We start from the raw sequence: 25,329 nt of genomic DNA on the forward strand, positions 1-25,329 counted from the left end.
CAAAGAAGACACGGCCCCTGGGAGGTTCAGGCCTGTACATCACCAAATGCTGGCCTAGGCACAGTAATGCTGGTGAGGTGCACAGAGCTGCACGGCAAAGACAAATGGGCCATGTAAAGTCACTGAGGCATCAGGGAAACTTTAAGGAAGACACGCTAGAGGTATAGCATAGGTGATTCAAAAGCAGAGGACAGACCAGCATCACCGGTCAGGGACCTGTACCAACCCACACAGGCGGAGCGCCAAGGTGAGGGCAGAGCCATGTCACCAAAGACTCTGTCTGCTAAGGCGAGGAGTTGAGCTTATTCAAGAGCTATGAGGTCTTGCTCAAGATTTTCAGCAGAGTGACATGAACCGTGTGTCTCAGGAAATCTCCCTCTTACCTGAGTGCATGGCCTAGTGCACGGCAGCTGAGGGCTTGGTGGGTGGGAAGAAACCGTGACTGTGAGTGGTGAGGAGCCACGAGCTCCTGCAGTGATTCGGGGTGGAGGGAGGGAGGAGGCCTTGGTTGTAAGAAATGTTAAAAGAGCTGGGCCTGCAGTGCTTGGATTAATCAAAACATCTTTGTGAACTGTTTAGATTAACTCTATATATGCTACACCACATTTTCTAATAAAAATGTTGCAGAACTGGACTCAAATTAAATACCAACCGTAGAAGGCTGATGGCTTACTGAATGTTCACTCCATGCCTGATAAGTTTATAATCAATGAGAAGTCTAAATATTTCTTGATGAATCTCCCTTTGAAGTCAGATTGCTCAATGGGTATATCATGATATGGTAGAAATAGTGGGAAAGGTTTTGGCCTTTCAACCGGGAGCAGCAGGAAAGTACTGACTCACTGGGAGTGTGCGTAGTGAAACAGGTAAGTGCAACTTCGAGGATGGCTCATCCTCAGAGGTGGGGAGTGGGGTGCAGCAGTGTGGAAACATAGTATGTCCTTCTTGACTATTTGAAGTTACTTGTCTATACTGATGGAACACTGAGAGATTATTCCTAATGCAAGCTTAAAGAAATTTAGAGCAAATACAGAACTGGGGACTGTAGGAATTAAACTCTCATGATAGAGCACAGGACTCGCTAGCCACTGTCCAGGTGGTCCAGAACAGAACAAGTGGGAGGTCGGACCGGTTCACTAACCTACCTGTTTTGTTCATTCATTCTTCTACTTTGCATTCCACTACTTTGTATTGAGGGGCCCTGTGTTTGACTGATTTGATGTACAGTGCTAAGAGGCAATTTTCACTGTCCTTAAAGAGCACTCAGTTCACTGGGGAAGACTGTAGAGCCATCAACAAATTGCTTAGCATGCCACTGTTTGAGTACAAGAAATCTGGAAGTAAGTTGAAGAGAAATTAAAATTAAAAGAAGAATATCTTAGCTCCTTTGTAAGACTAGTTTTTTATACCTTTAGTAGACAAAGCTGGAGCACCTTAATTCAAATAAAAAGAACCAATGTCAATAGTTATGTGATAATATATTGCCACCTGTGGAAACATAGAATAAATATGATGCTAGCCAAATCCAAACTGTCTTTAAAGGAAATGCATACAATAAATATCAAAAACCACTCATCTCTGACTATGATCACAAGTATCAAATATTTCATCCAGAACCTCACAAATGATTTGCCAGAGCATAAAGAAAAGCTTAAATTTGAAACAGTGCCTTTAAAATAATCTTCGTTCATTGACTCATATATTTTTAACCATAAAGGTAAGGATGTATTAGAAGAAAATTGGGAAAAGAACTATAGAATATAAAAAATTCCACGCTTTTCTTTAAAGCAAAATTGTGAGCAATTAAATTCCAAACAAAAAAAAGCCTAAACGGTCTGGTGGTGCGTGCCCTGGAGCTGGTCGTGGCTGATGCTCGTGTGTGTCCTTCAGCTCTAACAGGCCCTGGCCTCGTTCGCATGGTGGCAGTCTGTGCTGAGTCCATCGTGAGGCACCTAGACAGCTTGGAGGAGGTCACCAACACGTCAGGCAACGTGGACGTGCTGACCCTCATGAGATGCATCATGCTGGACACCTCTAACGTGGTCTTCCTAGGGATCCCTTTGGACGGTATACGTGTTTTCATTCTTATGACTTGACATCCTGCCCTTTATTAAACAAAGCAATGAGTGCAACAGCCAGCTAAAGGGGACACACACTGTTATACTGCTCTGGACTAAACATTTTTAATTGTCCTGAAGGTATTTCCCCTAGTGTGTTTGCCCTGTTCTTTTATAGGATGTAAACGTCTAGAACGTAGGGTTGTACTTCTTTTGTCTCTCTCTTCATTGCTCTGGGAAACTGGCTTTTCTCCCAGCCAAACCCTATTGGTCTAGCTGGTCATAAAGATATCTTATCACAAGAACACAGACACATTTAACTCACTCATGTGCAACCTGTGGCCCACCAATTTTTGTCCTACTTTTCTCTGAGTAAAGAGGAATTGTCTTGGGCTACAAATAAAATAAATAATACAGTTAAAGTGTATATGTAACAAAATTTCCTTTAAAAATCATTTTAACGCTTTTAAAAAGAGAGCCGAAAGGAAAAAGAGACTGACACGATTTCCCACTGTTCCCAATGGCGTGACATATACATTCCTACACATATTTATATGTGCACACACATCCTTCCCCAGAGCTACTACATATGAAAACTTGATTTTATCTGTACGTTAAAAATGCTGGTGGTGGTAGTGATGTTGCTTCTGCGGATATAAATGATGATGACAGCTGCCATTACTTTCGTACCCACTGTGTAAAAATAGTTTGAAAATTTGCTTTATGCACGCTTGTCATTTAATATTTGAAACAGCGTGGAAAAGATGTTTCACTTTCTTCACTATGTTCCAGAAATGATTATTAAAACATATGCATGCAACTCCATAAACACCAAAAGTGAACAATCATTAGATGAATTCCAGTCTGCTCTGGAAATCAAATATATCCAGGTTAATGTGCTTTTTCCTGAATTAGTTTATAACAGTGTTCACTGATTCATACATTTATTCAACAGATGCTTACTGGTTGCCTACTTCCTGCTAGGCACTGTTCTAAGTTCTAGGGACAGAGCAGTAAGAAGACAACTAACATCTTTACTTGCAAGGAGCTTACATTCTAGTGAGGATATGGACAGCAAAACAAGTCAATGTTAAAAAAAACTATATATTAGGCAACACTAAGTGCCTTGAAGTAAAACACAAAACAGGGTAGGAGGACAGAAAGCAAGGGGGAACAACAGGAGCGGGTCTGTCTATTGCAGAGTGGGAGGTCAGGCAAGGCCTCTGTGGACAGGACATTTGCACGCCGCCTGAATGAAGTGAGGCCCTGAGCCATGTGCAGACCCGAAGGGAGAACATTCCAGGCAGAAGAACACTGCACAGATTTTAACTCTTGTCAAGCCAGCTGAGCCCTAACGCACTCTGTCTGATTCACCACATTTAGATAAACAGATGCACCACAAGCCCTTCCTTTCTCATGCCTAACGCCCTGCCTTGTCTCCACTACTCTGACCAGTCCTTACAGGCGCTGTAAACAAACTGCACCTGACTGGCTTTTTGATAAAAGCCCCCATTTACTCTGAACATTTTCAGTCACACCCTCTCACCTGATCTCCTTCTAACCTGTTCTACATATACCTCTGCTCAAGCAGGCAGAAACATGACATCACGGCCTCACCCCTTGGTTCACACAAGCCTCTATCATTAGGAAGGATCACGTGAAAACACTGCACCTCTCTCTGTTACCCTGTGGGTTCAGACTCTGACGCCAGAGAACCTGCTATAAGCCCTATGGGGTTCTTCATTTCCCTTTATGCTGAGTACTTGTTAAACTCTTGCCTATGGGATTCAATACAACAAAGGAAGGACATTGCCCCGAGATCAGACAGAACTGGGCTCCAGTCTGACAGCCTACCTGACACACTCGCTGTACAGTGAAGCTCATGTTTCTTAACCTCAATGAATTGCAGTTTCTTCGCCTGCAAAGTGATGAAGACACCACCACTTCCTTGGTAAGATTATAAAGACTAAATTTAAAATCTCTTTTGTAAAATACCCAGCACAGTTAAAGTTCAAAACAAATGTTGGTTCCTTCCCATTTGTATAAATGTGATATAATTTTTTAAATAGCAAAGGTTTTCTTTTCTCTAATATTCAATTTAATTGAAAAGAAATCACTTAGTACTGAACATGTATGAAGCTCTGGAAAAGGTACTGAAGAAATTAAGATGAATTCTAAAATCTTCACAAATATACATAAATATGAAAGCTATGTGATAAGGGCTATGAGACAATGTGTAAAGGACTCTGAAGTGATAATATAATTAGGAGTTACTAATGAGGTGTATAATCCCAGGGAATTGTCCACTTAATATTGGCTCTGCTTACCCAACATCAAATGCAGTGACTGTTTTCAGCGTGACAAGCTCAGCTTTTTGCTCTCCCAGTTTCTAGAATCATGGCCACAGCAGCATTAATTACTAGTACCCTCTGTCCATAAAAACAGGAGAAAGCTGGAGGTTCAAAGGAAGAATGAAACATTTTAGGCTATCTCAAACACAAATTTGAAAAGTCAGAACTCCCTGGTTATCTTGGCCCAATTAGATGTGGAGGGAATAAGTGAGTGCTCGGAATGTCTATTGGCATTCAGGTGCACAAATCACCAATGATGATGGAACTGTGTGTTCTCAGCTTAGAAGCCCACACTGGTCAGTCGGAGAACCTACAGGGTATGTTCGAGCCTCACAGCGCTCTTCTCAGGCTTGCATTTTATTCACTCACTCTGTTTTTGGTTCTGTTTTCTAGAAACTGCCATCGTCGGGAAAATCCAGGGTTATTTTGATGCATGGCAAACTCTCATTATCAAGCCAAACATCTTCTTTAAGATTTCTTGGCTCTACAAAAAGTATGAGAAGCCTGTGTAAGTAGCACACATCTGAACAGTTCACGAGTGCACTCGGACTGGGTTTTGTGTGTCTTTGCTGTGTTGGCCTCTGGTAAGGTTTATGTTCTCCAGAGTCCACAGGACTCTAATGCTTAAGTTTCTGATGAAACACTTAGACCCATGTGGTGGCTTCTGGCCAGACAGCTTCTCACCATGGAGCCCAGTGTGTGGTCTGACAGCTCATCTCTAGAATGAGGTCACTGCTGTTTATTTTAAGCGGAAGAAAAGTGTTGCCTGATGCTATCATTAATGTTTATCAGAGCTTTCTTAGCCTATCTAGAAAACTGGAAGAATATAATCAATTTATAGTTGTGTTGCTTTAATTAATTTACCGAATTTGAGTAACTGACAGTTCCAAATTATATTCATAGTTCCATTATATTCATAATGAATATAATGAACTTCAATAAAAAATGTGGGGATGTTTGTTATATATCTTGTGATTTGGGGGCCCTGAAGCTACCATTAAATAGCTCTGTTTAGTCTTAGACTAGTCCAGTAGAAAATGGGACAAATGACCAATAGCCTACAGAATAGCTAGAAGGTTTTTAAGAGTGTAAGTAGCCACTACACACTGCCCTCTACTCATCAGTGGAAAGCTCCGGGGATCCAGAGGCAGAACATTGTGGTTTGCTTCTTAAATTCTTCACTCAAAAACAAATGGCTTTGGGAAGTCATTTCAAGTAAAAGATAACCTACCTTCCAGAGTAAGGGTATAGATTAAGAAGATCATGTACGCAGGTCAAGTACCCCACAGAGTAACGTACAGTGGCCACTAAATATCATAGTTTCCCCTGTCCCTGTGTTCATATCTTCATGCTGAGTCCCTTGATCATCTTAAACTTTCCACCTCTAAAAGGTCACAAAGTTATATGAAATCCCCACTTTATCCTTTTCATGGATTTGAAATTCAATACTTAATCTCTAGGAAGGAATCCAACTTCACATTGCTTTGCACAGTCTGTGATTGGTATTAGGTAGACAATCTGGAGACCAGTTCTTTATACACTTACTGTTGTTTCCACAGGGCCTGTTTTGACTTGAATCATTTAGATAAAAGGGTTCTCTTTCATTTGGTTAGATTTGGTGGTGGTGGTACTGGTGATCTGAAGAGTCAAATTATGTATTTCTTGGTCATTAGGTTAGCTTTGATCTTAGGGACTGGGCCCACCCAAACTTATAACACAAGACTGTTAACATTTCTCTTCTATTTGTAGAAATCAGCTCAGCAACTTTCGGTCTATATGTGACATTTGCCAATGGTTAGGGTGCTCATTTATATCTCCTATGCCCCAGACTAGTAAAAACCGAGAGAAACCTTTTAATCCCACCCCACTATTCCCTTTTAAAATAATGCCAATACTTTAAAAAAAATATACTTTGAACAGGATACTTGGACACCTGCCTTCATCTCTACTCAATTTTATAGTATTTTGCCGCTTTCAATTCCAAATATAGCAATATCATATTCTTTTTCTTTTAGCAAGCTGAAGACTTTTCAGCCACACAAACCTTAAATAGGTGTTTGTAGAATAAGCTGGTCTGCCAGCCATAATTATCTTAGGGGAAAATGTATTCAGAATTTTAAAAATCCAACTCAAATGCATCCTGTAATAGGTGCTTAGAGCTCAAAGGCTTCCTATTCCCTGAAAACCGCCAGTGATTGAATTCTCCCAGTTTTGAAGAGCATATGAATACAGAGCATGCATCTATGTAGGGGCAACTTTTTACCTGAACAAGAGCATTCACAGGCCACTGCTGCAAAATCTTGGATGATAGCTCAGGGAGGAAGGATCTGCTCAGTAGCGGCTCCAGTTCCATGAAAGAACTTTATGGATTCAGAGTCTAAGGCGATTGTAACACCTCCTGGGCCATTCTGGGGCCAATACTCAGGTAGAAATGCTATCAACACTCCAAGCCTGTGGGAAAGGCGGAACATATCCCAGCAACTGAGTGAATATCTGTCCTTTGTATGTTCAAATTGCTCAAAAAACATGTGCTGAATACCTGAATGGATAGATGAATGAGTGAATGTGAATACATTTTTTGTTAATATCTGGAGGTTTGTGTGTGTGTGTGTGTGTGTGTGTGTGTGTGTTTTGGCACACTCAGAGAGATACACAATACATGTATCCTTGTTTAGCGAAACATAATTGCTATATAGCCTGAAAAATATCTCTCAAAATGTTTAACTACCTTCCTTATGATGCCCTAAGAAACTTTAAAACTGAAGTGGAACAGTTGGGACACTTCTTGAATATTCTTCCCTTACTTCTCCTACTAGCTGCAGTGAGCATTAAGACTATTTGTATCAACAACATCCACAGATTATTTAAGTGTATAGGTGACAATGCAAACAGGGATGTGAAAGAAAGATTTAGTATACATTTATTGTAATTCAGAGTATTTTCTCCTGGGAACATACACACTTAAGGACAGAAAGAAGAATAGCAATTTAGATCTCATGATGGTGCCACTGTCTGTTGAGTCTGATCCTTTCACTTGGCAAGAGGCACAGTGCTCCCAGGCCTAACGAAGGTTACACAGAAGAGAAGGACCTGAGCTAGAACCATACCTTCTGTCCAAGGGGCTCTGCCTGAGATTGCACTGTGCAAATGCTTACTATCTTTGTACAGGCAAGCTCTGTCTCAACAAATACCTTGTACAGAGGTCATATGAGACTAAATGTCAATACCATCAAGGACATTCATTTCACCAAAATTCATTGTCTACAACAGGAATCTCAAACTTGACTGTGTGCCCTGTGCATACCTGTAATCCCTGCTACTCAGGAGGCTGAGGCAAGAGAATTGCAAGTCCAAGGCCAGCCCGGGCAGCTTAGTGAGACTCCGTCTGAAAAGAAAAAATTAAAAGGACTGGAGATGTAGCTCAGTTGTAAAATGCCCTTGGTTTCAATCCCAATCACTGAATAAACACACACACACAAACACACACCCTCAATCTCAATAGCCTTCAGGGCCAGGCAGATCAACTTTTGCTGCTGTATGGCTATAAGAAAACAGGAGATGGAAGTGTTTGTGGTAAACAGAAAAGCATATGCAACCACTCAAAACATCTGGATTTTTAAATGAAAGACTGCACCTGTCAAATCAGAAGTTGCAAGACATGGTTGGATTTAGCCTTTCGTATGAGATGTATGTGACAGGAAGGTTTTAGATTTTATTTAAATCCCCTCAATTTCTTTTTTTAAATTTTATTGGTACATTTTAGGTATTCAATATAATGACATTCATCATTGGAAATTTGCACCTTTACATAATCTCTCTTGGTTCTTAATTTTTCCCCATTCTCCTGCCCTTCATCAACACTTTCATCCCTCCCTATTTTCAAGACTTTGTTTCCATTTTTCATTTTCTCATATTAATTCCATTCCCTTCTTTCCTTTCCCTGACCCCTCCCACTTCCCCTTCCACTTTGCCTCTTTTCTTTTTATTTCACATTATCTATTATACCTTTTAGTCCTTATTTACACTTTCAGTTTCTCATACTAAAGAAACTATTCAGTATTTACACATGTCCTATTTATTTCACTTAAGAGAATCGCCTCAATGTGCATCCATTTAGCTATGTCTCTAATTTCTCGTTTTTTATGGCTGAGTAGTACTCCATTTTATAAAAAAACAACATTTTCTTTATCCAGTCTGCAGTTGATAGGCAATTGGGCTGCTTCCAAGTTTTAGCTATTACACATTGTGCTCCTATGAACATGGGTGCACATATATCACTGTGGTATGATTCTTTTAATTTTAGGGGGAAGATCCCCAGCAGTGGAATAGCAGGGTCAAATGGGACTTCCAGTCCTAGTTCTGAGGTATCTGCATACTGATTTCCACAGTGGTTGCACCAGTCTACACTTCCACCAGCAGTGGAGCAGGGTTCCTCTTTCCCCACAGCCCCGCCAGCACTTGTTATTGGTTGATTTCATGATAGCAGCCATTCTTTCTGGGGTGAGGTGGAATCTCAACGTTGTTTTCATTTGCATCTCTCGAATGACCAGTGATGTTGAACATTTTTTCATATGTTTATTTGCTCTTTCTGTTCGTTTGAGAAATGTCTGTTCATTTCAGATGCCCATTTTTGCATTGGGTCTTTAAATTTGGGAGCTCTGATTTTTTTAAGTTCTTTATAGACTCTAGAGGAACAGCAGGTGAAAATTTTTTCCAGATTGTGGGTTGTCTCTTCACACTGTTGGTGGTTTCTCTTACTGTGCAGAAGCTTTTTAATATGAAGAGGTCCCACTTGTTGGTTGATTGTGCCAGTTCACGGGAAACTGAGATTTTGTTCATAAAATCTTTTCCTACACCAATATCTTCAAGAGTTCTACCTAACCTCTGTTCTAACCAGTTCAGTATTTCTGTTTTGAGATTTAGACCTTTAATCCATTTTGATTTTAGTTTAGTGCATGGTGAGAGATATCAGTCTAGTTTTAATCTTTGGCAAGATGAAACCTAATTTTTCCAGCACCATTATTAAAGAGGCTATCTTTCCTCCAGTGAGCATGTTTGGCTCCTTTGTCAAAGATGAGGTGCCTGAGTGTGTCTGGAGTTGTTTCTACATCTTCTAATCTGTTCCACTGGTCCTCAGTTCTATTTCTTTGCCAGTACCATGCTGTTTTGCTCACAGTAGCTTTGTAGTATGGTTTCAAGTTGGGGGTTGTGACACCCCCTGCCATGTCTCTGTTGCCTAGAATTGCTTTTGCTATTCTAGGTCTCTTCTTGTTCCAAATGAATTTTTGGATTGTTTTCTCAAGGTCCATGAAGTATGCTGTGGGAATTTCAACTGGGATTGCATTAAATCTATATAGTAGTTTTGGAAGCATGACCATTTTCACTATGTTGATTCTTCCTACCCAGGAGGAAGTGATGTCTTTCCACTTTCTGATATCTTCTTTAATCTCTCTTTCAGAGTGCTATAGTTTTCACAGAAGAGGTCTTTGATTTCTGTTAGGTTGATTCCTAGGTATTTCAGTTTTTTGGATGCTATTGTGAAAGGAATTGTTTGCCCTATTTCTGTCTCAGTGAGTCTGTTGTTCGTGTAGAAGAAAGCTATTGATGTTTGTGTGTTGACCTTGTATCCAGCTACATTACTGAATTTGGTTCTTAAGTGTAGAAGACTTTTGGTAGTGTTCCTGGGGTCTTCTATGTAGAGTATCATGTCATCTCCAAATAATGACAATTTGACTTCTTCATTTCCTATCTTTATTCCTTTTATTACTTTCTCTTGTCTGATTGCTGTGGCTAATGTTTCTAAAACTATATTGAACAGGAGTGGGGATAGTGGACATTCTTGACTTGTTCCTGAGTTTATTGTGAAGGATTTCCATTTTTGACCATTTAGTATGATACTGGCTGTTGGTTTTTCGTAGATGGTTTTTATCAGATTGTGGTAGAGACCATCAATTCCAATTTTTTGTAGGGATTTTATCATAAATGCATGTTGGGTTTTGTCAAATGCATTTTCTGCATCTATTGAGATGATCATTTGGTCTTTGTCCTTGGGTCGATTGGTATAGTGCATTACATTTATGGATTTGCATATGTTGAACCATCCCTGCATCCCTGGGATGAATCCCATTTGGTCAGGGTTATGATCTTCTTGATGATCTTCTTCATTCCATTTGCCAGTATCTTATTAAGGATTTTTGCATCTATGTTCATTAGTGAGATAGGCCATAGTGAGATAGTTCTTTTTCGGTTGAGTCTTTCTCTGCTTTGGGGATCAAGGTGATGCTAGCTTCCAGGAATGAATTCAGGAGTATTGCTGCCCTTTCAATTTCATTGAAGAGTTTAAACAGTAGTGGCAGTAGTTCCTCTCTAAATGTCTTGTAGAATTTGGCAGTGAAGCATCAGGACCTGGGCTTTTCTCAGTTGGTAAGTTTTGAATTACATTTTCAATTTAATTGATTGATATTGGGTTGTTTAGAATTTCTAGATCTTCTTGAACTTTAGTAATTGATACGTATCTAGGAATCTGTCCATTTCTTCTCTGTTTTCCATCTTATTGGCCTATAGGTTCTCAAAGTAGGTATAGATGATCCTCTGGATTTCTGCTGGGTCCACTGTAACGTCATCCTTTTCATTCCTAATTCCATGAATTTGGGCCTTTTCTTTCCTTTTTCTGATAAGGTTGGCTAGGGGTTTGTCAATTTTGTTTTGGGGCCGGGGATTTAGCTCAGTGGTTTTGCCTCCTGCTGCGCAAGCACAAGGACCCAAGTTTGATCCCTGGTACAAAAAAAAAAAAAAAAAAAAATCTGAAATTTTGTTTATTCTTTCAAAGAACCACCTCTTGACTTAATTGATTTTTTTTGTATCGTTCTCTTAGTCTCCATTGCATTGATTTCTGCTCTGATCTTTATAATTTCCTCCCTTGTATGAGCTTTGGGTTTGTCTTGATCTTCTTTTTGTAGAAGCTTGAGGTTCAGCGTCAGGTTGTTTAGTTGGGGTTTCTCTGTATTCTAATAGGAGTATTCACTGTTTGCTATTAATTTCCCTCGTAAGACTGTTTTCATTGTGTCCCATAGATTCTGATATATTGTATAGGTATTGTCATTGAATTGTAGGAACTGTCTGATTTCTTCTTTAATTTCCTTGTGATCCACTGGTTGTTCAGAAGTATACTGTTCACTTTACATGTGTTTATGAAATTCTTGTGGTTTCTTTTGTTATTGATCTCCAATTTCATTGCACTATGGTCTGATAATATACAGGGGATAACTTCAGTTCCTTTGCACTTAAACATGTTCTATGAGCAAGTATGTGGTCTCTTTTGGAGAATGACCAGTGTGCAGCTGAAAAGAATGTGTATTCTGATTTCGTGGGGTGGAACACTCTGCAAACATCTGTTAAGTTCCTTTGTTCAAGAGTTTGATTGAGCTCTAGTATTTTGTTGCTTATTTTTTGCCTAGTTGATCTATCTATTTGTGACAGTGGGGTATTGAGGTCCCCCACTACTATTGTATTACTACTTATTTGATTTTTCATGTATGTTAGTATTTGTTTTATATAATTGGGCGCACTAGTGTTTGGTGCATATATGTTCCTGATTGTCATCTCTTTCTCTTGGATTGTTCCCTTTACAAGAATGTAGTGTCCTTCTTTGCCTCTCTTAATCAGTGTTGGTGTGAAACCCACTTGGTCTGCAAAGAGGATACCTACTACTGCTTTTTTTTTGATTCCTGTCACATGGAGTACTGTTTTCCACCCTTTAACTTTCAGTGTATGAGTTTCTTTTTGAATTAAGTGTGTTTCTTTTATGCAACATATTGTTGGATCTTGCTTCTTGACCCATTCTGGCAGTCTATTTTCTTTGATTGGTGAATTCAGATCATCAACATTCATGGTTATAACTGATAAATATTGACTTATACTTGTCATAACTTTTACTTTTTGTTGGATTCTCCCACTTTGTGTTTAATTTCTTGTCCTGCCCAATGGATTCATTCTGCGGGGCTTCCTGGGGTTATGATCCTCGTCTTTTCCTAGGATATTGTCTAACATTTTTCAGAGTGCTGGTTTGGTATTCATGAAGTCCCTAAGGTGCTCTTTGTCATGAAAGTATCTTATTTCTCCATCCATTTTGAAAGACTGTTTTGCAGGGTACATCAGTCTGGGTTGGAGGTTGTTTTCCTTTAGGCCTTGAAATACATCACTCCAAGCTCTTCTTACTTTGAGGGTTTTTGCTGAGAAGTCCACTGGGATTCTGATAGGCTTTCCTTTGTTTGTGATTTGTTCCTTTTCTCTAACTGCCTGTAGAATTTTGTTCTTCTGTTGGGTTTCTGGAATCTTAACTATTATATGCTTATGTGTAGTTTTTTTTTTTTTATCAAGGCTAGTTGGGGTCCTATATGCCTCACTTATGTGTATGTCAAGTTCTTTTCACCTGCTTAGGAAGTTTTCTGCCATCACTTCTGTGAACAGTTTTTTTATACTGTCTGTACTCTCCTGTTTCTTCACTGACTCCAATCAGTCATTTTATTCTTCTTTGCATTGTCTAGCAGCTGCTGGATTGATTTCTCATGGTCCTTTACTATTTTAAAGAAATTTTTCTTTTCCTGGTCACTAATTGCAATCTTATTTTCTATATCTGAAATTCTGTCCTCACATTGGTTCATTCTGCTTCATAAACTTTCAGTGGAGTTTTTCATCTCCTGGAAATCTGTTTGCATCTGTTTTATGGATTCCATTTGTTTCCTATGTTGGGATTCCATCATGTTCCTCAGCTCCTCTATTTTTTTATCTGTGTCCTCTGCAGATTTATTAATTATGTCTTGTACTATGGGCACAATCTCTGCTGTTATCTGAGAAATTATTTCTGATTTCATTTTTTCCACATCATCTTTTGTTGCCAGTTCAGGGGGTCCAGGTGGTTGAGTATCAGAGTGTTCCATCTCGTTTCCCTTTGGGGTTGGTTTAGGTGATCTGGAAGTCTGGTTTTGAGACTTGTCTACGTGTCTTCTTATTTCAAAGGGGGAGGGAATGTGTGTTGCTTGCACAGTTCACCTGCCTGGCACTGGGAGCAGTGGTATGGCGGACCAGAAGGTTTGGTATGAGTTTTTAACTGTAAAGGCACAGCTCTGACTTTGCTACCAGTACCTGGAAATCTTACTTAACTCTGGTACCTTAATATGAAGTATGGTATAAGCATATGTAATTTAAGGATACTTGCGAAGGCATGAAATACAAATTCATCTACCTGTGAGCACTCATGGCTTCAATTATAGCAGAACGCTTCATTCAATAAAGACCAAATGAGTCTGTTTTGCTATCTATCTAAACTGAGTGTAAGATCGTGTTTTGACTTTTTTTTCTAGGAAGGATTTAAAAGATGCCATCAATAATTTGGTAGAAGAAAAAAGACACAAGGTTTGCACAGCAGAGAAACTGGAAGAGTGTATCGATTTTTCCACGGAGTTGATTTTTGCTGAGGTACTAACTAGAACTAACCAGTTCCCCAACCAACATATTATGGTCATCTGTGGATAGGGGAGCACAATCTCCTGTTAAAATAGCTGCATACTTCTCTTTTCAAGTATTTTCTTTAGCAGTCTCATACAAATAGCAGTAAAAATTCTAGTAAGATGGAATTAAAAGAGTGAATCTTCAGTATCGTGATACAAAATAGGAGAGCAGGAAATAGAGAGACCAAAGATACTAAGCACTGTCATCTCTCAATATCCACAGGGCCTTGGCTCCAGAACTCTCCCCAGAAACTAAAATGCAAGGATGCTCAAGTCCCTTGCACAAAGTGGTACCATGTATGATGTAACCTGTGCATGTCCTCAGCATACTTTAATCTCAGCAAATGTAAAATGTTGCTTTAGTATACTGTGTAGGTGAAAATGGTGAGCAAAAGAGTTATACATGTCCAGTATACCCAGTTTAAAAAAAATATTTTCCATGTCCAGTTGGTTCAGTCCATAGATGTGGAACCCAAGGACATGAAGGACCCACTGCATGTAGATAACTGGCTAAATCCTGCATATTTCAGCTGAAGACTGTCCTGTCAAGTGTTCACAGTCAGTGAGACAGACATAATTTCATGTTGTTGATCTCTGAGTGTCACTACTCTTTACTGTGGAAATTTTAACTCAGTTGTCCAAATGTTTCCCCTCTTTCAATTTCTCAGAAACGTGGAGAACTCACAAGAGAGAATGTGAACCAGTGCATACTGGAGATGCTCATTGCGGCACCTGACACCATGTCTGTCACGGTGTACTTCATGCTGTTTCTCATTGCAGAGCACCCTAAAGTTGAAGAAGCAATCATGAAGGAAATCCAGACTATTATTGGTAAGGTTTTATCAGCTCAACAGCAGAGCTTAAGAATAACTCTGAATGTCACCTCCTTTGTCCTCAGAATCTGATGTCAAATACAGAATCGTTCATTATTCACTTAGAGAAAAACAGAGCAAATTGTTGTCACACTTTGACTATGCCACATAGGTTGAGTGATAGTTCTGTGTTTATTTTACTTATAAAAATAAGCCTTGCTCATTGAAAACCTTCAAATATCAAGAGACGTACAAAGCAGAGTGACATTCCCCAGTGCTTTCCACTGTCCTTCCAGCCTCAGTCCCACCACAGGGGTAACCACTGCTCAATGTGTGCTGTGGATTCCACAGGATCATCTCCTTTGTGCACACAAACACAGATGTGTGGGTTTGTCTGTCTTATAAGAAGGTGGGATCATGTACAATGCTCTGCCGGCATCATCAGTCACAACTGGCTTTTGTGCATGCACCAGGAAAACATTTGTCATTTATAGTAGTGCTTCCAGGTTAGAAGCAGCCAGATCACAAATTAACTTCCAGGTGGTGGCAGCAGGAGGGGAAAAGGGTAACAGCAAAAACAGGTGAGGGATGGTTTTCCTTCTTTGCCCCACCAGGGATGCTGCCCCCTCATCTGCTGGGGAGTCAGCCTCTCATCTTCCATGTCCCCCTCCTTACAGCCCTCTGTGTCACCCCATGCCAACTCCTCAAAGAAACATGGCCCCAGTCATCAGATATCAGAATTGCCTTCGGGGAGAATGCAGAAGTCCTTTTAAGTGCTTTTTGTTTTTGTTTTTGCTTTGCACGGCTCAAGCTTAAATCAAAGATCATCATATAAGCTGGACTCCAGCTCTTTTTTGCTTTTCATTGAAGACAGGGTCTCGCTAAGTCACTAAGTTACCTGCACAGGGTTTGAACTTGTGAACCTCCTGCCTCAGCCTCCCAGAGTGCAGGGATTACAGTCCAGGCTTGTGCTACATTGTTTGTGCTTCTTGATGTTTCCAAGACCCTTCAGCACACCCCTGAAGGACGGAGAAACAGCACAACATTTGCACATGTCCTTGCTCCCTCCTGTGCTCAGCAGACAGATGAGGTCCCTGCACTTCAGCAAGTGCCTTTGGTCACTTTGATCCTTTTCCCTTCTGCCTCCCACCCCACTTAGCCACTCTCACTAGATCCTTGGTGCAAGAGCACCACATGGGGGGCAGGTGGGTTCCAATTCTGTAAAAGCAGTGGCCCACTGAGAGTCCTCTGCAGCTCTGCCATGGTTGGTACTAATCCAATCCTCCTGACTGGCATCAACCCAGGCTTAAGCAGAGATGCCCATCAATACCAACCACCTCCCCAGACCTGTTGTGCAGCACCTATTTTGCGCTAGTGTGGGTGGATTCTTGTCACTCCACTGTAACTGGCTGCTCCTGATGTAATACAGAGGGACCATTGGTGACTTGTGTGGGCAATGACTGCACAGATCACCAGAGGAGAAAATTTTGCTGAAATGGACTAAACTGACCGTGCTTCTCTTGACTGCAGCAGCAGCCTGCCCCTGCTTCTCTGGGATGACTGTGGTACTGCTTTTCTCATGAGTCGAGGGAGGACATGAACATTCCCCAGATTTTACAGCAGAGGACCAAAACTCACAGCCCTCAGAGCAGTCAGAAAAGCAACTGTGTGGAGCACACTGTGTGTGTTTGACATGGATCTGTACAGTGGGCGTCCCTCTTAAGGGGTGAGCAAACCCTCAGCGTCAGCCTTTTGCTGCACGTGGTTCAGTGATACCACATTTTCTGATTTTTCATGAAATTTCAGCTTATCTGTGAAACTCCCCAGGTTTGAAGATTAACTGGCTTCATATCTGAGTTTTAATAAAAATCCATGTGGCTCAATGGTTGTGGTTGCCAGAATGCACTGGAAGTATTGACATGATTTTCTTTTTTCAACCAAGAAAACTGTTCTGTGAAAGAAATAGGAGCCTTAAGGCCCACCAGATATCGAAACTAGCATTACCTTCCTTTTCCTTTTTAACTGTGTCCCCAGGTGAAAGAGACATAGAGATTGATGATATGCAGAAATTAAAAGTGGTGGAAAACTTCATCTATGAGAGCATGCGATACCAGCCTGTGGTGGCCTTGGTCATGCGCAAGGCCTTAGAAGATGATGTCATTGACGGCTACCCAGTGAAGAAAGGAACCAACATTATCCTGAATATTGGAAGAATGCATAGACTGGAGTTTTTCTCCAAGCCCAATGAATTTAGTCTTGAAAACTTTGAGAAGAATGTAAGAGTCCTTCCTTAAGATCCATTGTACTACTCCTGACAATGTCTGGTGTTAAATCCTTTCTCGTTCGGTGTGTTTGTACCTTGCACACTTTAAGCCTTTTACTGTTTCCCTTCTGCTGACTCCTGCTCCTTTCCCTAATTTGGAACATGGCACCATATTTGGCCTTGCAGACAGGATGATGGGTTCCCAGCTCTCGAAAATATCTAAATGGTGGCAATTGACTGGGTAAAAAGTGAAAAATCCAGGCCCTTTTTGGCCATGAGGTCTGTTTCATTGAACCTAGGTAATTTGCTTTTCCTTTAAGAAATCTCTTTGTCATCCTCATATGTAGCTGGAAGACCATCTCAGTAGAGGAAATCCTCTAGGCTGTAAGTGGGAATCAAATGAGACCAAAAGATCGACTTTGTTCACTCTGCCTTTGGTTCATGAAATGTCTCCATGTACAGTATGTCTCTTTCTAAATCAGACTAATAACTTCAAGACATTCAGCTTTTATTTTTTTGGATTTTTCCACTTGGAATTTTTATCTTTATTAGTTCATGCTTCCAGCATATAGTAATTATATTCCTCATAGCGATTTGGTACCTGTTCGTAACACATATTGTATTTACTTCCTCTTCCTCTCTCTTTCTTTCCCCCTCTATCTCTTGGTCCCTTTTCATTTGCAAATGTTCTATTTCCCTGTTTGCTGTTATCTATCTTTTATTTTGTTAATTTATACTTTTGACCTCTCATATAAGAGAAACCTTGAGATATTTACACTATGTTTGATTTCCCTTAGCATTATGGTTCAAGGTGCATCCATTTTCCTACAAATGACTCTAACATAACCCTTTTTTAGCAGAGTAGTACTCCACTGTGTATAAGGACAACATTTTCTTTATCCATTCCTGTGTGGATGGGCATATAGGTGGCTTCAAGATTTAGCTATTATGAGTTGTGCTGCTATAAACATGTATTACTGTAATGCGGTGTTTTTAAATCTTTGGGGTAGATACCTAGAAGGGAAAAACCTTGGTTGAATGGAATTTCTACTTTTATTTCTTAGAAGAATCTCCATACTGATTTCCATAGTGGTTGTAGTAGTTTACATTCCCACCAACTATGTATAGTATTTCCCTGAAAATAAGACCAGCTATTTTTTTCTTTTGGTACCAGGGATCGAACTCAGGACTTTGTGCTTGCTAGCCAGGCGGTAGAACCACTGAGCTAAATGCCCGGCCCTAGACTAGCTCTTATTTTCATTTTTGCTCCTGCTGGGCACAGTGGAACATGCCTGTAATCCCTGCATTCAGGAGGCTGAGACAGGAGGACAGCCATGAGTTCGAGGCCAGCCTGGGTTACATAGTGAGTCCAAGGCCAGCCTGAACTACATAGTGAGACCTTGTCTCAAAAAAAATTTTTTTTTTGCTCCAAAAGATGCAATAAGGCTTATTTTCAGGGGATGTTCTATTTCTTCATGTATAGCAATGTACATTTATTCATGTACCAAACTCTACAGTTATTCATGTACCAAAATCTACATTTATTCAAAGACAGTCATGTCATCTTCTTTGAGAACACCATCATGACTCTCTAAATCCTGAATTCTGGTCTGAATTTCTTGTGACTGCATTTCCTGTAGAATCACTGGCACCAGTCTCTCATCTCCAGCAATATAGCTCTCCTTAAATAAGCACTTCTTGTCCATGTAGCCTGCTTGTAGTGCTTTGGCAATACAGCTGTCAATGATTTTACCCCATGAACTCTTCACCCAAGTCACAATCTCTTTCAGGCTGGGCTTCACAGTTTCCATTAAATTCAGTGTTAATTGAAGACTTATGCGACAGGAATGTCAGCAAAAGTGATGACAGTTAAGAATGATGGTCCACACAAAAGTAACAAAAAATTGCAGGCACCAAAATTCAGAAAACATTTCTTTATTTTGCCCAATTGTATGAAGTATGTCTGTTATAATGCACAATGTATTAGATTATGAAGATTCCTATTAAATATAACTATGTCTGTTCATTATCAAATGTGCACACGTTATTTTTGCATGGTCTCTGTACCCCAGTGGTCATTTGGCAGTAAGTCTCAAGTTCACCTGTTTGTATAGGGGTTTACTTCTCATCCGAAGGTTCCCACTTGGGTGTTTACAAATATTTAATTATAATTTATATTATTATTTAAGTATTGATGTTAATAATCCTATATATCTAATTATATATTAATACCGTTATTTTATAATTCAATACATCCATCCTGTGTTGTAAAGGACATACTAAATGCATCTGTCTGGTTGATGATCTTAACTGAGGCTTATTTTAGGGGCAGGGCTTACATTACAAGCATCCTAAAAAATTATGCTAAGTCATATTTTCCAGTTAGATTTTATTTTGTGGGAAATATAGTAGAAGTGTTCTTCCCCGGCTTGCCAGCATTTATTATTTGATTTCTTAACTCTTTCTGGAGTAAGATGGGAGTCTCAGTGTTGTTTTTAATTTGCATTTATCTAACGGCCAAAGATGCTGATCATTTTTCATGTATTTATTGACTATTTGTGCTACTTTTAAGAAGTATCTATTCATTACAGCTGCTCATTTTTTGATTGGGTCTTTTATTTTAGGGGACCTTTTTTGGAGTTCTTTATATAGTCTAGATATTATCTCTCTGTGATAGGAGTAGCTAGAAAAAATTATTTTCTAATTCTGTAGCTTGTCCTTTCATTCTTTTGGTTGTTTCCTTTGCTGTGCAGAAGGGTCTTAATTTGATAGAATCCCATTTATTGATTCTTGCTCTTATTTCTTATGCAATTGGAGTTCTGTTCAGAAAGTCCTTGCCTACACCCATGACTTCAAGAGTTTTACAATTTTTTCTTCCATTGGGTTTATTTTTTCTGTTTTAATATTTAGATATTGGTCAACTTTGATTTTAGTTTAGCACTTGGTGAGACATATGGGTGTAAATCCATTCTTTTATTTCTGTATAGCCTGTATTCCCAGCACCATTTGTTAAAGAGGCTATCTTTCCTCCAGCTTATCTTTTTGGACCTTTTATAAATATCAGAGGGTTGAATAAGCCTGAGTTTTGTTTCTGCATCCTCTATTCTGCTCTATTGATCTGTCTGTTTGTGCCAGTACAATGCTGTCTTGACCAATGTAACTTTGTAATATAACTGGAAATCTGGGATCATGGTGTCTCCTGCTTTGTTCTTGTTACCCAGGATTGCATTTGCTATTCTAAGTATCTTCTGGTTCCATATGAAGTTTAGGATTGTTCTCTCTAGTTTTTTGAGGAATACTGTTGGTATTTTGATTGGGATTACATTAAATCAATATACTAGATTTGAGGGATGGTCACTGACAATACTGTTCTGCTTATCCAAGAACAGAAGATATCTTCCTATATTCTGATGTCATCCTTGATCTTTTTCAGAGTGTTGTCGGTTTTGTTGTAGAGGTCTTTCACTTCCTTAGTTAGGTTACTCCTAAGTATTTAACTTTTCCTGAAGCTATTGTGAAGGGTATTGTTTTCCTTGTCTTTCTCAGCAGGCTCATCATTGGTGTATAGGAATGCTATTGATTTCTGAGTGTTGATTTTGTATCAAGCCACTTTGCTGAATTTGTTTATTACAACTAGAAGTCTTTTGGTGGAAATTTTTGTTTCTTCTAAGTAAAGGATCATGTCATTTATGAATAAGGGTAGTTTGACTTCTTGCTTTCCTGTATGTATCATATTTGTTTTTTTCTCTTGCTTGATTGTTCTGGCTACAGTTTTGAGTATTATATTGAAGAGGAGTAATAATGGTAGAATCTTTGTCTTGTTCATGAATTTATAGAAAAAGCTTTCCATTTTTTCCCATTTAATCTGATGCTAGCAGTAGGTTTTTCATGAATAGCTTTGGTAAGATTGAAATAAGGTTCTTCTATAGGGTTTTATTATAAATGGATGTTGGATTTTGTCAAAGGCTTTCTCTGCATCTATTGAAATGGTCATGTGATTTTTGCTCTTACTTCTGCTTATGTGCTGTATTACATTTATTAATTTGTGTACGTTGAATTGTTCTTGCACCCCTAGGATGAGCCTACTTGACCATGATGTATGATCTTGTTAATGAGATGTTTCATTCTCTTTGTCAGTATCTGATTTAGGATTTTAGTATCTGTGTTGATGAAGGAGATTGGCCTGTGGTTTTCTTTTATACTTGAGTCCATGTTTGGTTTTGGAATCAAGGAAATGCTAGCTTCCAAGAATGAATTTATCAGTATGCTTTCCCTTTCAATTTCACTGAAGTGTTTGAGGAAGACTGGCATTAGATCTTCCCTGAAGTTCTTGTAGAATCAGTTGTGAATTCATGGGATCCTGGGCTTTTCTTTTTTGATAGATTTTTTATTACTGCCTCAATTCCACTGCCTTTTAGTGGATTATTCAGGCTTTTTATATCTTCTTTGCTCCATATTGGTAATTCATATGTATCTAGGAATCTATCCATTTTTTTCTGTATTCGCCAATATATTGGAGTACAGTTTTCTGCAGTGAATTATGAGCTTCTAGATTGCAGTGGTGTCCTTTGTGATTTCACCTTTTCCATTTCTAATTGCACTGATATAGGTGTTTTCTTTCCTTTTTTGGTAAGATTGGTTAAGGGTTTGTCAATTTTGTTTATTCTTTGAAAGAACTAGCTCTTTGATTCAATTTCATTAATTTCGGTTCTCATCTTTATGGTTTCCTTCCTTGTACTAGCACTGGATTTGAATTGTTTTTGTTTTTCTAGGGTTTTGAGGTGCATCATATGGTTATTTATTTGGACTTGCTCTGCTTTTCTGATGTGGGTATTTATAGCTATAAACTTCCCTATTGGGACTCCTTTCATTGTATCAAATGAGTACTGGTATGTTCCACTGAAATTACCATTCATTCTAGGAAAGGGCTAATTTCTTCCTTAGTTTCTTCTGGGATCCATTGATTATTGAAAAGTATATTGTTTAATCTCCATGTATCTGTATAACTTCTCTGGTTTCTTTTGCTATTGTATTCTAGTTTCATTGAGCTGGGAGCTGATAATGTACATGGAATAATTTTTATTCTTTTACATTTATTGAAGCCTGCTTCATGGGCTAGTGTGTGGTCTATTTTGAAGAAAGTTCTGTGCTAATGAGAAGAATGTTAACTCTGTTGCTGGATGGACCATTCTATAGATATCTACTATATCCATTGTGGAAGGTGTGGCCCAACTTTGGTATTTCTTTGTTGAAATCCTAATTGATATGTCTATATGTAATACTGATCTATTGAGGTCCTTCACTTTAACTGTGTTGATGTTTACCTGATATTTTATGACCAGTATTTTTTAATGACATTGCAAGTTCTGATATGTGGTGCACATATGTTTATAACAGTTGTCTCTTCTAGTTGAACTGTTCCCTTAACCAATATGTAGTAACCTTTGCCTCTTCTGATCAATGTTGCCTTGAAGTACACTTTGTCTGCAACACAATACCTACTCCTACTTGTTTTCAGGCTCATGTAGCATAGAATATCCATCCTTTGGTTTTTAGTCTTTAAATTTCTTTTTGGATTAAAAGTGTTTCTTATACATAACATAGCATTTGGTTTTGCATTTTGACCCAATTTGCCAATCCCAATTTGTGTCTTTTGATTATGGAGCATTCTTACTGAGTTGTTACTGAAAGGTACTGATTTATTCCTGTCATTACATTATTTTCCTGGTGCTGATTCCTTTTTTCCCAATTCTGCTTAAGGGCTTATCCTACCTGATGCATTCATTCTGCTGGACTTTTTCACATCATTCATTTCATCGTCTCTTTCTAAAATATCCTTGAGAGTTTTTGGAGTGCTGCTTTGATGGGTGTGAAATTTCAGCTATTTTTTGATTAATCACTGATGAATGTTGACGATTGTGCCTCCATTTTGTCAAAATTTAGGCAACTGTATTTTTATGCCTAAATATCCGGTTTTCGCCTTCACCTTTTTGTTTATCCAGGCTAGAAACACAATGTTAATCTACTATGCTTATTTAGCCAATTTCTACACAGGTAATCCAGATAATGCCATACGCGCACACACACACAAAAAAATGTATGAGCAACTACTATATACCAGGGATATTGTAAACATGACAAAAAGATGTAATCTTCATTAATTTTCAGCATAACTAAAAAGAAATGCTTGGCATTGACATAACAATTTACATTGGTTGCCTATATTTGTCCATTTTCATGGCAGCACCTAAAATCAAACTTTACATGGGTCAAAAAAATCAGTCATAAAATGTGGTTCTACAGAGCTGGCTGGGCTTCCTAACATTATTTATAATAAGCTGATTTGCATCCCTTTACTGCAGCTCACCATGAAACACAAAAGTGGAGCCTCTGAGGTTGGGGTCTGTATCACCAGAGGTTAATCTCTGGATGAGAAAAGTGCTTATTTCGTCTGACTCCTTCATCTCAGTGAAGAGGTAGCATGGGTAGCTAAGACCTCAAAACTAACTGTTGTGGCTGACCAATGTCTTCAGAGTGAATCAGACACTGTATTGCGAGACTCTGGCCTTCCCCAGTGTGGTAATTCTTTCATCATTTTTCTAGGTTCCTTACAGGTATTTTCAGCCATTTGGCTTTGGGTCCCGTAGCTGTGCAGGAAAATACATAGCCATGGTGATGATGAAAGTCATCCTGGTGACACTTCTGAGACGATTCCATGTGAAGACATCACAAGAAGGGTGTGTGGAAAGCATACAGAAAACAAACGACCTGGCCACACACCCAAATGAGATGGATGACCTGCCGAAAATGATTTTTACCCCAAGAAATTCAGAGAAGTGACTCAAACCCTAAAGAAGGCTGGTCAGTACCTAATCCAGAGCATGTCTCATCAGTTCACATAGGAACTATCATCGTTCAGATGGTGTCATCCTCACAGTGAACACTCCAGACCCAAGATGTTACATAAGCCTACCACCTATGGCACGTCAGCATGACGATAACCTTCCTTCAACCTTCTACCCTTGTCCAAACCAGAGAACCCAGGTGCAAGAGAAAGGAGTTTGTGGGAGAAACGGTCAGTGAAAACAATGCAGCACTAAACGATAATCTCCACATGTGCTTAGGGAAGAAGAGGACATCAGCAAAACCTATATGTTTCCTGCTGGATCTCCATTGCCCTCACCAATGTCTGAGCACTTGGGGCCTAACATGCCTGCTGGGGCAGATGAAGGAGCTTCCACTTGTTTTTTGGTGGCCAGGATGGCAACGTTCATATCCTCTGATTACTCAGAAATTCAGCATTTGACTTTTCCCAAGAGTTATGTCCAGTCACCTCATACGTGTCCACATGTGATCTTTCTGTGATAAAAGTCAAGTCCCTTTAGTCTCTCAATTCATGCCTCAAACGCTCGCCACTGCAAAAGTAGGTATAGATTTGGGTAACACAAGCAAACTTAGTGACAGCCAGAAAAAAACAAGACTAGGACTCTATATGCATTAGGGGAAAACAAAACACAATGTACTTCAAATTCAACAAAAATCCTTTTTGTGTTTGCACTGTTGCTTAGCTGCATTAGTGTGGCTAAGACATGGCTTTCGAGAGTGACATCACTCTTACATGGCCTCAGTGGTTTCAGGAGGCAAAGTCATGTAAATCCGTGTCTGCAGCTACAGCCCAGTATATTCTGCCTTCTAAGGAGTGCTGCTCTCTCTTGTTATCCTTCTCCCTTGACAGTGTCTCCCACCCTTTCTTTCCATGGCCCCAAAAGTTATGGTCAAAAGATCAGTAGAACCCCTGCACATCATTTCTTAAATCCTACCTCTGATTTTTACAAATTTAACAAGTATTCAATCTATTCAATCATTGTATGTAGCCATGGATAAAATGGACACCTTGGAATTAGCTCTCTAGAAGGAAATCAATAAATGGGTTAATTTTCAAAAATCATTTTGCTTGTCTTATTTAGTCATTCTGAGTGCATTTACTGTATGTTACTTGAAGTTGAAAAACGCAACTCATTTAAAATGTTTAAATGTTTCCATTGAAACCCTGGGCATTGCATCCCCTCTGAACACTCTCCTCAGCCAGCTGCTTAGGAACAAGACAACAGATAAGTATAAAATGAGTGCAAGTCCCCTAAAAGCAGGTGCTATTTTCTTTCTTTTCCAATCCATCCCCACCCACATCTCCTCAGGCCAACTCTCCATAGTTATTGTCAAGATCAGTTCTGAATACACAGTCTTGCCACAGATACTCTTACCTGATCCTGAAAACAAGAAAATAAGAGGCAAACATTGTTCAAATTCAAAAATGAGCATTGATCAGGAAATAAATGA

The 25,329-nt window shown here is 39.3% G+C and overlaps 1 protein-coding gene across 1 annotated transcript in view; it reads left to right on the forward strand.

Moving 5' to 3' along the window:
• Positions 1 to 24,932, forward strand: part of LOC101702005 (aromatase) — a 39,547-nt gene extending 14,615 nt beyond the window's left edge. Inside the window, exons 4-9 of the mRNA XM_087180689.1 lie at positions 1,891 to 2,067; positions 4,802 to 4,916; positions 13,771 to 13,885; positions 14,586 to 14,748; positions 16,764 to 17,005; positions 23,596 to 24,932. Coding sequence (XP_087036815.1) covers positions 1,891 to 2,067; positions 4,802 to 4,916; positions 13,771 to 13,885; positions 14,586 to 14,748; positions 16,764 to 17,005; positions 23,596 to 23,832 — 1,049 coding nt within the window. The 3' untranslated portion in view covers positions 23,833 to 24,932. The remainder of the gene's footprint in view (positions 1 to 1,890; positions 2,068 to 4,801; positions 4,917 to 13,770; positions 13,886 to 14,585; positions 14,749 to 16,763; positions 17,006 to 23,595) is intronic.
• The last annotated feature ends 397 nt before the right edge of the window (positions 24,933 to 25,329 follow it).

This window comes from Heterocephalus glaber, unplaced genomic scaffold (assembly GCF_053883595.1).
Source record: "Heterocephalus glaber isolate CG9 unplaced genomic scaffold, H.glaber_assembly_v1.0 deba00000122, whole genome shotgun sequence".
NCBI classification, from domain to species: domain Eukaryota; kingdom Metazoa; phylum Chordata; class Mammalia; order Rodentia; family Bathyergidae; genus Heterocephalus; species Heterocephalus glaber.